At 35.8% G+C, this 14,781-nt stretch overlaps 1 protein-coding gene across 1 annotated transcript in view; it reads right to left on the reverse strand.

Moving 5' to 3' along the window:
* DPYD (dihydropyrimidine dehydrogenase) overlaps positions 1-14,781 on the reverse strand; it is an 891,530-nt gene that overhangs the window by 275,376 nt on the left and 601,373 nt on the right. Inside the window, exon 19 of the mRNA XM_040471061.1 lies at positions 11,764-11,847. Within this exon, the coding sequence (XP_040326995.1) occupies positions 11,764-11,847 (84 nt within the window). The remainder of the gene's footprint in view (positions 1-11,763; positions 11,848-14,781) is intronic.

Consider the following 14,781-nt stretch of genomic DNA (forward strand, 5'->3'; position numbering starts at 1 on the left):
AGGATTTCATGAATTAGACTTATATCAGGTATCATAACTGCTCTCAAATAATGGAAGAAGTGACATTCAGGGAGCATTTGTAATCCAGAACTGGTTGCCATTAGGTGGTGGGCATGGAAACAGGTGAAAATAATGTCCTTAATTTCCTGGAGTCCAGGCTGAGGCAGATTATTTTCTGTCTCTCCCTTCATTCCTGGATAGTGGCCTTGTTTACATAGAATAGCAAGTTTGCAAAAGGAACAGAGATTCAGCCATTCTGATGTCTTGCATCCTCCAAACTCCTACAGTAACAAGTAAAACTGCTCATTCTTATTTTTTTAAATTTATTCTTGAGAGAGAGAGAGAGAGCATTTGAAAAGGAGAGGGGCAGAGAGAGAGGAAGAGAGAGAATCCCAAGCAGGCCCAGCACTGGCAACGTGGAGTCCGATGCAAGGCTCAAACTCACAAACCATGAAATCATGACCTGAGCTGAAATCAAGAGTCAGACACTTAACTGACTGAGCTACCCAGGCTCCCCACAAAAACACTCACTCTTAACAACAACAACAACAACGACAACAAAATATTATTGGGTTCCAAAGACAGAATATTTGAAAAGGAGATGGACTCTTGTCCAGGGCACAGGGAATAGTGAATAATATGTATATGTTAATAGTATGTATCTGTGGAAAAAAACAGAATGGATTCAAGACACAAATTGGAGAAATCAGACACATGAAACATAACATGGTTGAGGTGGAAAGATAAAAAACCAGAACAATACACTGAGACTGGTTTTAGAAAGAAGTAAAATGATTTGAGATATAAGTTCCTAACTTACAAAAAATCAAGAATGGCTATACTGAGTCCTATTCATAAAGCACTCTGCTCAAGATCTCATTGCCAATGGCACACACACACACACACACACACACACACACACTATTTTGTATGAAGATTCAATTCAATTATTCATTCATTCAAACCTTGTGTCCAAAAATTATTTATGGAAACTACCATATACCAGAATAACATTAATCCCTGGGTATTTAATATGGAGCAAGTCACTGTAGCCTCAGTCCCTTTGTCTATAATGTGTTCCATCTTCCTCCTCAAAGTTGACTGAGGAGTAAGTGTGAACCCATGTGTAGAAATACCTAGCACAATACCTAGAATACAAGGCACACTCATTGAATAAACTCAATTTTTATTCTCCATATTCACTTTATTCTCTCCTTCTCTTTTATTAATTTCTTCTCTTGGGATATATCTATATCATAGTAACTATACTTGCATTGCAGTGATCTCAAAAATATAAATCAGTATTTACTATATATATTGGGAAAATCATATTTCACTTTATTTATCCTAAATCCATCATCTCTATGAGACAGTAAATATCAAAATATGTTTAATATTCAAAATGTTTCATGGATAATCTTTTAATTGCTTAAAAAGATGGTTCCATTTATTTTTTAAAAATTTTTTTAATGTTTATTTTTGAGAGAGAGAGAGGGAGAGAGAGAGTGGGGGAGGTGCAGAAAGAGAGGGAGTTACAGAATCTGAAGCAGGCTCCAGGCTCTCAGCTGTCAGCACAGAGCCTGATGCATCAGTTACATCAGCTAATACATCTGTCTTAATTTATAATACCAGAATTCCTCCATCAGCACACAACAGAAATCTAAGAACTATCCTGTCACTTTTTTTTTTCCTCCAAACACATATCCAACCCATCCTCAAATGCTGCTGGACATACTCCTTATCTCTGGTATATCCATGTCTCCATCTCTATAATCGCTTCCCTAATCTAAGCCGTAAATCACCACTATTTTTTACAATAACAACTGCAAGGCTATTTCAGACAGCCTTCTTAGGTCCAATCTCATGTTCCTCTAGTTCTCTTCTCTCCAAATGAAAATACAATCATATCATCCCACAATTGTTACCATCCCACCCACCAAGAAGATGCACAGGTCCATGCACACACATGTGTATGCATATGCACACACTACACACACGACAGACCTTTTAATAACTTTCTGCTGCTGTTTGGATAAGATCAAAAGGCTCTACAACATGCAACTTATGGGCTTTTAAATAGTCTAACCAGTATTTTTTCCTTTCCAGTATCATCTTGTGCCACATGTGTCTGCTTTAAGCACCCCATTCTTCTTTCTTGCCCTTCAACTTGCCTTGTTTCAACCACAAGGTTTATGTGCATGCTGTGTCCACTGCCTGGAATGCTCTAACCCACCCCAATCATTTCACTTAGTTAAAAATGCTCTAAAGATTTCAGTTATCAGATCTAACATCACTTCCTTATATAATCCTTCCCTGACCCTTCAAGTATCATAGACCACTACTTCATGGTTACAATGCCATTTATACTTTATTGTTTGTGCGGTTATTTGTCCAATATATGTCTACTCTACATAATGGAAAGCTCCATGAGAAAAGAGAACCTGTCTGGTTTTGCTCATTATTATATTATCAGCATTTCACACAATTCTTGGTACATGATGGATATCCTAAATATTTGTTGAATGAATAAAAGTAGAGATGGTTTTGGGAGTGCAATAAATACTATAGGATCTCTATAATCTATTTTTCCTAAATGAAAAGGCTGTTCTCTAAAAGTTTGAGACTGAGGTGATAAAAGGTAGGAGAATGAAGAGTGAACATGGGATAGAAGAATAGAGAAAGGACACTAGAAGTGAAGGGATCTGATTATTCCTTCATGTACCAAGTTCTCCCATATTAGGCAAAACATGATTAGAGGAAAAACAAGAATGACATGCCTATTGTGTTGCCATATGAATTTTGGTGTAGTCAAGAAAAGAAAAATGTTGATAAAAGAAAGCTGGCAATAGAGATCTCCATCCATTTGATAGAGGGCTAAAAGTTTCACAAATAAGAAAAAAAAACTGTATGTTATTTTCTGATGCATCATTAACATGCATTAAAGTAATAAATGATTTTGCAACTTGATCTATGAAAACTATTAAAGCTGAATAAACCCAGTAACAACAGATAGAGAAAGAAAGCACTCAAACTAGAAAACATAATTAGTAAATACCATGAGGAAAGAAAGATATTCAAAACATCTCAAAGTGTCTATAATTGATATTCATGCTTTAAATTGATATCTCCTTAGACAATACTTTTTTATAGGGTATACATTTATTAATCATACTGCTACTTAATAAAGTAATTTTTTTGGTGAAAGAAAACCAAGTTACAAAACATGGCTGTCATTAAGATTTCTGCAATGTAATCAACATCAAGACAGACTTCCTATTTGTAGAAAATCTGTTGTTCTCAGTAAGCATCACCTCATGTGTATCTGGCGGGGGTGGGGATGGGGGGGTGGGTCGTAATAGTTCTCTGGGAATGAGGCTGCTAAGTGATAGTTAACAAAAGCCATAGAGTCTTTGATCTTGAATCAATACTCCTGGGCTATAAAAATGCCACGATTATAATAAATTTTTTTTCCTTGACTTACTTTTTTTGGGGTGGGGTTAGCAATATTTCCTTCAGTAGTCAGGCAAACCCACATGCTTCCTTCCTGACAGTGCTCACCTGCTCCCAGCTGGAAGCCATAAATTGATTGCACTCTAAAAGGCTGCTTCTACCCCAGATGGAAGTGTATAAAAACTTTATCTCTGAGGTCAAGTTGCCTTAATTTTAAGGTCTTCTTGACAATGGTGGCTCTTATGCCTTCTTTTGATTTGTCTTACTCATTATCCTCTCTCTTGCCTTATTGTAAACTCCGCTGCCTCTGACTCTCTTAGCTCCTGAGTGCTTAACAGGTTTTGGTCCAATCTTGCGTTTTTAGCCTAATATGTAGTGTCTTTTACTCCTAAGTCTTTTGTGGCTTTTAATAAATGACTCAGTCTTGCTTGACAGTTCTTCCAAATATTCTAGGCTAGTTGGATCTGTGACTGGATCTTTCATCTCATTGCCAGTAATTTTGCTTTCTAATTTTGTTTCTACTCTGTACTGCTTATGCCTGTTATTCTCGCGTGGCATTATGCTACCATGATACCACTGATTAAGATCATAGCCTCTCCCCAACCCACTCCCATGTCCCTCGCTTTGGGTCAAAGACATTTTCAGTTTATCTTTATGCTGTAAGTCAGCAGGCATATAGAAAACTCTGCTATCCTTCTCAAACTTACTTGCAATGTGATCATTTGAGGGTGATTAGAAAAAAAAAAAAACCATTGTGAAATGCTATTGCTGCTTTATTTTGGGAATATAACAAATGATGAGTAAAATAAAGACCATACTAATATATATTTAGATGCCTCGCTTGCAACCATTCAACAGTGGTCTACCTATCTGTACTACATATAATTTTTTTAACTGCCGCATGATTGTTGTCATAGACATAAACAATGATACCCACTGACCTACAACTGGTATTTCAGTTAGATTTAAATGGTACTGTTTTCTGCTAAAAATGTATAATTTTTAAGAGAAAGCAATCATTTTTATATCATTAACCAACATTAATATTAAAACTGAAAAACTCAAAGAGAATCAGCTTAAGGCAAAATATTGGCAGTTATAGAAATGTCTCTTACAGATCTCCTGTAGTTTTGTACTTATCCAAGCACCCATGTCTATGCAATTTGTTGAGAATTAAACTCAAATAAAAAGTTGGGCAACATAATATAGTATAAAGCAAATATTTCTTTTTGATCAGAGATACTTTTTCTCATAAACAAGTTGATTATTTATTTTAAAGCACTTCTAAAATTACAATGTCACAAGGAAAAGAAAACAGAACAAGATAAGTCAAATGTATATGGGTAATATTAGACTTCAGTCACTTCTGCAGAAGCTTATATCATGCATCCATTTCTCATAGCTCTCCATGGAATGATGTCAATTCGCGATGTAATGATCTTCAAACCTGTGAATGTGATGTTTCAGGGACTCAATCCACTGAAGCCATCCTAGACTATCCCGTATTTATCCATTCAACTCACAGACCTCTAGTTCCAACTCTCTAGCCCGAATTTACATTTGTCTGTGCTAATTAGGGCAAGATTAAACATCACATTCAGGACAATGTGGCACTTTCTCACACATGTATTTTATAGGGGCTAGAGTTAGAAGGAGTGAGAGGAATCAAGAACCTGAAACAGAGGACATCTCATGGGCCCATACCAGACCAGTATCAAAAAGTAATTCTAACTCAGCAGTTATCCTCACCTTAGATCCCCAAGAAGAGGTCAGGGACGTCACTGTTGATTCACTTGTATTTTACCACTGGTAAGACTCCCATATTCTTCCCATATCATTCCCTTTGGGATGTCTCATACTCCTGAGTTCCTGAATTTCATGCCTCTGGGAATAGAGGTAGTACTACGACTTGTCAGTTGTGTTGGCTTTATTTTTTATTATTTAAAAAAATTTTTTTTCAACGTTTATTTATTTTTGGGACAGAGAGAGACAGAGCATGAACGGGGGAGGGGCAGAGAGAGAGGGAGACACAGAATCAGAAACAGGCTCCAGGCTCTGAGCCATCAGCCCAGAGCCTGACGCGGGGCTCGAACTCACGGACCGCGAGATCGTGACCTGGCTGAAGTCGGACGCTTAACCGACTGCGCCACCCAGGCACCCCAGTTATGTTGGCTTTAAAACCAGTATCTTTATATTGTTCCTCCGCAAACACCTGATAGGGACCTGATCCAGGCAGGATGTGGTCATTGCTCCCTGGACCCTGTACTACATATGATGAGATAAAGGGTCTGTTAACCCAGCTGCTGGAGGAAGGTTTTATTTCCCAATGGAAATGCTAGCACATCTGGGGCAATGTGGTCCTCACACTTAGTTTTGGATTCTATTCCTGGTGACAGACGTCTGCTCTCTGGCAAGGGTAAGAGTAATAATCTGTGGTTAATGTTTTATGAAAAATGTTGGCATATTGTAACAGAAACAAAGCCCTTCTCTCTCTTTTTTTAATGGGCATACAGAGTTTGTGTAAATTAAATTGGACATAGAACAGATCATGAGGGAAATATCAAAGTATTGTTTGGGTGATCTTAATTTAAGTCAATAATTATTTAACATCAGTAAACATTTTAAGATTTGCCACTTTTAAATCTGTTTGCTCTTACTTAACTAAATCAGCATGAAAGCAGGACTGCATATCTATTTCCTGACGATAAAATTAATGTTAAGACTGTTTGAATTAAACATTTCAGTGTTTAGAAATTCTATGCAGAAGATGTGTGTAAATAAATGGAGGGAGCTGTGAGATAACAAGACGTAGCAGGTAATAACAATGGCGTTGCCATCTTTATCATCTTTATTAAGAACATTACTTTAACTGTGAAGCTACAGTGGTCTTCCCTCTAATTATACTATCATTTTGGACTTTTCTGTCCAAAGGAGTCATTATTGAAATAGGTGTGCACTATGTAGCAATCACACCTCCAAGGAAGACATTCAAACGACTGAAAAATGGGAATCCTATAAGGGCCAGGGAAATACCATCTTTGTAACCTCTTAGAATTATTGGGTAAAGAAATTCAAATTCATTAACGGGGATTCAATCTCTAGGTTACCACAGATTCAAATGAGAGTATGCATCTAGTTTCCACCTTTAAACCTGTTCACATATAATATATTCTTTTTTCTTTCTCTTGGAAACCTTAGTTGACTGAGAAGACATACTCAGTTAATAGATTAGATGTCACTTAAAATAGAATTAGACAGGTGATTTCTATTTAGATAATTTCAGTTGAAAAGATATGAATTCCAGGCAGAGAAAATAATAGTATGCAGAAAGGTACGGAGTCAGGAGTTCCCAGAGCACTATAAGGGCTTATTCAGTTTAACTAGAGATTTGGATACACCCAAATGACCCATATGAAATACTGGACAGAACACCAGATGTGGGTCAGTGACAAGGGCGCCAAAGGCCCTGGGCCCTGCTAGTTTGGTTACCTCAGGAAAAGGCAAATTATGTATCTTCCCAGGCCCCAATGTTTTCCTATAAATAATGGGGTCATACTGGAAAATCTTTAGGGTTCCTCTCAGTTCTAGAAGTCTGTGCTTTACTATGTCACATCATTGACACAAAGAAGGCAAAGAAGTAAATGGCTCATGTGAAAAATAACCCAAGAAAAAGCTTTATAAATTAGCATTTTCTGATGGCAGGAGAAAATCATTTCAAGAGGACCATACAACTAGTACTGAGAAGTCCTGTGAAGCATGCTGCCTATTGCTCTTCCTTTTTGCCTTGTGGAAGATGAAATAGGAAGGTAGGAAGGCAAGGCATCTTATCCCACGCCTTCTGTCCACAACCCCCATCAACTGTTTCTTCTTTTGATAGCTGATGGAGGGCCTAAGAATTAAAGGCACCGCTGGCTAAAGAAGGCAGCTTACAGACTGTTCAATGTCAGGAACACAGAAGATAAGCAAACATCTTGGGAAGGGTTGGCTTTGATATTTAAAGGTTGAACTGGAGAAGCACATACTGATCAAACCCATGTTTGGGAATGAACACCTATCCTTGGTGAAATGTTTGCTGCTATTTACATGAACCACATACAGTGTTAAAAGAGAGCAGTAAAGGAGAGCAATCCTTGTTGCTGCGTGGCCATGCAGGCCATCTGTGGCCATATCTTACTTCAAGAGAAGTAACAGAATGTTTCTCTCAAATCCACCTATTTTTCAAATGTTGGTAACGATTACAGAAACAAAATAAACAACAACAGAAAGCTATTCACATTTCCTCAGCTCTTGTCTGAATTTACATTAGAAGGTTCTGTAGGATGGAATTAAAAATACTCAATATAATTATTCAAGGACAAAAGAGGGGTATTCACCCAATGCCATAAGAACACTTTGTATTTAGGAAAAGGTGAAGACCTCAAAGAGATGCCATTTTATCTACATTTTATAGAATTTATTAGAGTACCATTATATTTATAAAGTAATATGCTGGCACAGGAAATTAGTTTACCCAGACTGCACATAGACAGCTTTAAATCTGAATGTTAAGACATCAGGGAGGCTTCCTTACTCCTGGGAGATGCAACATTTAAATAGTAGATTCAGGTTTGCTTCTGTTTTCATATATTTAGAGAAATGGGAATTTAGAACTATAAAGACTTTAGAGGTAACTTAGTCCTGCATTGAGCTTTCAGTTAATATTAATAATATTTAATGCTGACACTGGAATACCAATTTACTAGGAATTGCTCTTGGCGACTTGCCTATTTCAGGCTTATATGCTAATCAAAGCTCAGGCCTTGGCAACCACTGACCAGATTTGTGACCTGGGAAGCCTGGAGGCTTCAGGTTTTTGTTGTTGTTTTGTTTTTGTGTTTATTTTACTCTTGTTGTTATTGCTGTACAATGGAATACAAACTCAACCTATTCAGAGGGTTATGGTGAGGAGAAGAAGCAAGCTGAAAATATTTTTTCATGTTTGTAATATAACTCTGACTCTTTGGAGTACATACAACCAAAGCTGGAGCATGTTTTCACTTTTGCTTGAGCATCAACGTTCTTGGGGGGTTCCATTTACTAAAATGGAAAATGTGATAGAAGATCACAGGCTGACATACAGGGTACAAAGACCAAGGGTTCTATTTTAGCCACAAGTACAAATTACAAAGTATTATTAAGAGAGCTTTTTAAAACAAAGGCTACTTAGATATTCATTCATCAAATACAGGAAAATATACCAAAATCTGAGCAGCACCGATCAATGTAAATATAATTAAGAATCGCATATGTAACACAGTGACTTTTATGCAGGCCAGGGAAAATGTTAAAGTGGTTTTAAAAAGAACACTATAATATGCGTTCATTTATTTCTTTATTGTTTTTTGTTTTATCAATGCTTTTATGGGTAGTTTAAAAATAACATATTCACCTGCTACCTACAATGTTAGTGTTCACAGAATAGTAAAGCTGGAAGGCAGTTGGAGATCATCTGGTTCAAACCCCATAGTTTAGAGATGGGAGCTGATGTTTCAGAGGAGTGAGTGGCTTGATCAAGGTAATAGAGGTTGTTGACAGAAAGAATAAAGAATGAGACTGCCTTTAAACACACAGCAAGTGTTAAGTGTTTAGGATTTCATATGAAGTTTCACTTTGCAGGGAATATACAATTCAAATTCCCAAGGTCAGTTTGAGATTTTTTTATTTCTACAAATTCCATTAATAAATATGATTTTTGTATGTTGTGGAGTAGAGGTTATAGCCTTCTCTGTTCAAAAATTTCACAATATTTAGTCACTTATGGGAACATTTATAAAGAGTTTAAAATATAGGTATATGTTTAAATATATACATACATAGTTAATATGAAATCACTTAGATACAAAGGCAGTTATTTTTCACTTATTGCATATTTGTGAGAAAATATATGAGACAATGGAAGAAAAATATGTTTAGAAAGGAAAATGTACTATACTGATACTCTGTCTCTTCTTAAGGGGATAAAATTATGATTTCTGGAAACACCAGAAGTGGAAAAAGTGCAATAGAGTCTTTCCAATAGATAAATATTCTAGGCATGGAACTAATGTCAGCTTGTTTCATTCATGAAGCAAACACTTATCAGACTCTAGCAATGCACACAGCTCTGTGCTTTGCACACACAGAGCTTCCAAAAGATGGAACGGAATGCAGGATCACACTACTATGGGGAAGAGAAATTAGAACAGCTTCTCAGTTCCCCAGCACTGAGTACAAATTTCCCATCCCACCAACTTACAAGTGTTCAAGACCAGGAATCTCAAAGAGAAAGGAAGAGGCAATAGGAACACGAGTTAGAGAAAGAAAAAGAAAAGGAAATAAAGGAAAACATGAATAAGCTCTAGACATGCTTGTGCCCACCCTAAAGAGTAACAGTAAAGTTTTTTTAATGCACTAATATTCTTCCTTCCCTCCATTTAAAATATCGAACTTTCATGTGTCCTGAGGCAAAGCAACCATTTAAAATATATTGGATCAGAAATAATTAAATTAGTTGTATTTTTTAATGATATGATACAAAAAGAATATAATTCAAAAGAAAATTTCTAAATGTGGCTAATAGGAAGAACTGGCTTCGTTTTAGAGATTATAATTAACAAGTGAAATGGCAATGTTCCCAAGTTTCCTTCAGCCTAAGGTGTCATGGTTTTTGGAACATGTTTTCCAAGAGTTTTAGAAATCTTAATATTAACTCTGCAAAATTTTAACGCTTGGCATCCTCATTCAGTCAAAGGCTGTGCAAAAATTTATGTATCTAAATAACTCCCTGGAGAGGATACACCTAAGACACTTAATGGCTGGGTAAGTTCAGATGTGTTCATAGAGTAAAAGCCCACTCTAAAAATTAAGCACAAGGTTGGGCAACATTTTCAAAATAATTGCCGTTTCTGTAGCAAGAAATATATATTAAAACATACCCTCCTTTAAAACATTAGTCAACAGATTTAAATTTTCCATAGCTATTCTTCTCCGTGTAACTAAAAAAATTCAGAAACTGTGGAAGGGATGGATAAAGAACCTTCACTACCTCAGGCCCTGTTCCAGGTGTCCTTTTTAAAAGCCTCCCTCATTTCAACCAAGTTACACATCTTGACATGCTAACTGTCACCCAATCATTGCCTCACAGAAGTCATGATTTAATATAATGATAATTTTCCTCTACTAATTCTGTAGCCACACTGACTGATCTTCTGGGTAACCTATTGTGAATGGAACACAGGATATACTTGAAAAACATTTGACTAGACCCTCCTCTCCTGCTGCTGCAAGAGAATGGTTTCTTCCTAAGTCACAAATCTATTCCGAATGTTAATTAAATATTTACAAGGTACTTTAAAATCCTTCCTGAATGCTAATATGAAAATAGCAACCTAGGTTCATTTGAATAGGCAGAAATTTTTGCCCTTCCAAATTAAGGGCCTCTGGCCTCTAAGTTTAATTCAAATAATCCAAGGATTTGAAAAAAAAAAAAGAATTGAGCACCTACTATGTACAAGGCCCTGTGCCAGATGTAAAGACAAAAGTAAACTTTCCAGGACTAGAAAATTTGTCATAAATGACAACATTGCATATTATTTAATTCACACCGTTTCCCTCTGGGCTTAAAGGCCAAATTAGATGCAAAACACTCACCTTTTTAGTATTAAGCTTTTACCTTGCTCCTTAACATACAACACTGTATCTAGTTACATAAAAATGTGGTATTTTCTACATATTAACATATATTTCCACATTTTATTCATTAGGTTTTTGAAAGTATTTTAGCATGAAGTTTCCATTTATTGTATCCCAAAATAAAAATAGCATCAAAGTCCTTTTGCAACTCCCAAAACACAGTTAGGGAATAATGATCATATGCTAAAAAATGTAAAATGCAATTTGTGCTGTGCCCCATTTACTACAAAATCACTACGAACAATGCATTTTGTACAGTATATTGCTCCAGGGAAACTGGATCAGCATCAGGAATGAATAAAGAACACTGCATCTGAAATCAGCTAATTCTGCTTCAGTGCTTTTAAAAACTATTTGTTATGATATTGCTTCCTGTCAAGCACATAATGTGATATTTTCCTCAATAAAACTAAACAGTCGCTGTAATTTCAGTTTCCCTCATTTTCCACTTTTTAAGCACTAAATATTTAAACAATGCAGACCTGGAAGTCTCAAATCAGTCATCTGATCCACACATCTTCTTGCCTAAGGTACAGTTACTACCTATACAGGGGGCTATTCTGTCACACAGAAATACGTGAAGGCAGCTGTTGAGGTCCTTACCTGCCCGCAGGCCAGGCCCATTCCTCTTTCTCCCATGCCATGTGGACATGATAAATTTAACTCCAGGGCATCTGCTCCAGAAGCCTTTACAATGGGGAAGGAAAATGAAAGAAAAGGCAAAGCTTTATTTGCGTCCCGATGTGTTTTCACCATTCATAACATAGGTCACATTTGTCAAATTTAAACTCTTCTGTTTTCTGCATTATAGCTATCTTGTGAGGTATATTCTGACTCTCAAATTAGAATTTCTGTAACAACAGCAATAATAGCAACAGCAAATATTTTTTAAGTGCTTATAAGAGGACACTCACTGTTCTATGTGCTTTATATTTGGTGTCTTTAATTCTCATAATCCTTGGATTAGCAGGACACCAAATTCACAGACAAGGAAACTGAAACACAGGGGAGTTAATGACAAGCCTCATGTATTAAGCGACACAGCAGAGATTTTAACTCAGGTCTGTTTGACATCACATTTATTCTTCCCTACACAGCTTTTACTTTTATAGAAGCAAATCTTACTAATTCTGGATACTTGGTCCAGGAAGTAGCAGTGCAAAGAAAAATACAGTAGGCTACCGGGAATGCATACAAGTAAAAATTTAAATGTTTTTAACTGAAAATCAATTGTATTGTATTGAAAATAAGTCCATGCTAAGAAACATGAAGTGCAGATAGTTTTGTCTTTAATAATTAAATAGGATTCCAATTTAACTCATTAATTCATGAGTATACAAAATGGGTCCTGTGAAAATGAACACAATAGTTCACTCCTAGTGTTCTTAGACTACTTGAAGAATCGTAGAATTCTTGAGAAGTCTTCTGTAAAAAATTCTAAGAACAAGCAAAACACTTTTTTAAATAGTTTAATATGGTAATTTGAGGGATGGGGGATAAACTATTAAAGTTTACAAATTATTTTACCTAACTTCTAGAATTTCTCCAACACCACAACTAGGTCAACTAGAAGCTTGAGTCAGTTTCCATAACATTATAGCATGTCTATTACATCATGCAAAGGCTTTAAAAATACAGTTCACTACTTTCTAAGTGTATCAACAGACGTAGCTGTTTCTTCAAGGGCTCACTTTTCTTCCAAATTGTTCAAGACTTTAGCCTATTTTTTTCTGCTTTGTAAATTGTAAGTAGGACCTCAACAAACTGAAGAATTCTAGCTAGCTATTTCTTGGTCAACCTTCTTAACCATCTTTGTTCATGAGTGAATCTGCTCTTTCTTTTACACATTTGTGAAAGTTCATTTGATCATTCAGCTTGTTTTCTAATACTGTTTCATTATGGTTTCTGATTCCCTAATTCAGTTTTAAAATGCTTCATATTATCTGAACATTACCATGAATCATGCTGGTTGTTTTTTTTTTTTTTTTTTGGTGATGAGCATGAACAAAGCACAGCCTAAATTCTGAGTTCTAATCCTAGGTTTGCTAAGGAATCGGGGATACTTTAGGAAGTCAGTTGATCTTTGTCTCCATCTACTCAAGTATTAACTGTAGATAATAGGACCTATCTCAAAATCATGCCATGTGGGAATTACCAGCTTAATTAAAAGATTGTGCATTGCAATTATATACAGTATTGCATTTTTCTTAGTCTTAGTTATTTCAAATAGTTCCTTTAGACTTCTTTATTTAGTTTAAATGCAGCAATTAATAGCAAATCAGTTCCACAACATTTTGGATTAGATAAACTTTAGGTGGTATTTGTATATATTTACATTATATGTATTTCCTAAATTGTAAGTGAAAGCTAAGGTTACAATTAGATGATAATAACTAATATTCATTGAGTACTTACTTGCAATATGCCAGATACTTTACTAGGCTCTTTGTCATGAGATATATCATTAGCCCCATTTTACAAATGATAAAGCAGAGGTTACAAAGAGTTCAAGTGACTTGCTTAATATCTCTAATCTTGTAAAACCAAGTGTTTGAGTCCAGAGCCTATGTTTTTACTCACTATCATAACTTATCAGAAATCATTAATTCCAAGGCTGGAGTTGATACAGTGGGTTAAGAAGATGTAACATTTAACATCCTTAAAGCTTCTAAACTTGAAGTAAAATTAAAATCTTGTAAAACCACCCATCCAATTTAAAGGCTTTTCAGTGACTAATTAATAAAGATTTCCCCAGTATTATACACAAATACAAACATTGACCCACCAAACACATCTGAAAAGGCCTTTGATTATCTCAAAACTGAGATAATCCTTCTCAAGGTAACCAAGAGACAGGGAACATTCATTTGGCCTCTGCTTGAATATTCTTGTCACAGGATGTACACCCCCTTAAAAGGCAGTTAATTCCATTTCCAAGCAACTATATGCATTCAAAAAGCCTTAATTGCTGAATTAGCATGAAATGTTAAATTAACTGAAACTGGGCTTGCATTCTGACTCCTGTTAGTTACAAGCATTTCGGTTTACTCATTTAGCCCAGAGTTTATGCTACCTAACCTAAATGATTACACAATAAAGTAACCTAGTGAAGGCCACGACATAGAAAATTTGCTGTTTCTAATTTCATACATTATCTGCTTATCACCCATTTATTTACATGAAGTAGAATGTATATGTTAATAGCCTAAACTCTGGAGGTAGATTTCATGGGTTCGAATCCCACTTTTACTATATACTATATCTATAGTCTTGGGCATATTATTTAACTATCTTTTGCTTCAGTTTCCTCATCTCCAAAAAAAATGGAAAGCAATGGAAGTAACTCATAGGTTGCTTTTGAAAGATATATATAAATTTAATAAAAGTGAATGACTTAAAACAGTGCCTGGACTATAGTAAATATTATGCAAGGGTAAGCAATTGCTGTCTATCTATCTGTTTCTTTGTCTATCCATCCATATATTCATCTATCCATCCATCCATCATCCAGGCATCCAATTAGAATCTCCAACTTGCCCTTCTCCAGTCTTGACTTGTAAAAGGATTTAAAGTAACTGTCTACACTTCGTGGGGAGGGGGAAGAAAAGAAAAAAAAAATTA

Source organism: Herpailurus yagouaroundi, unplaced genomic scaffold, assembly GCF_014898765.1.
Source record: "Herpailurus yagouaroundi ecotype Mexico unplaced genomic scaffold, PumYag 77, whole genome shotgun sequence".
Taxonomy (NCBI): Eukaryota; Metazoa; Chordata; class Mammalia; order Carnivora; family Felidae; genus Herpailurus; species Herpailurus yagouaroundi.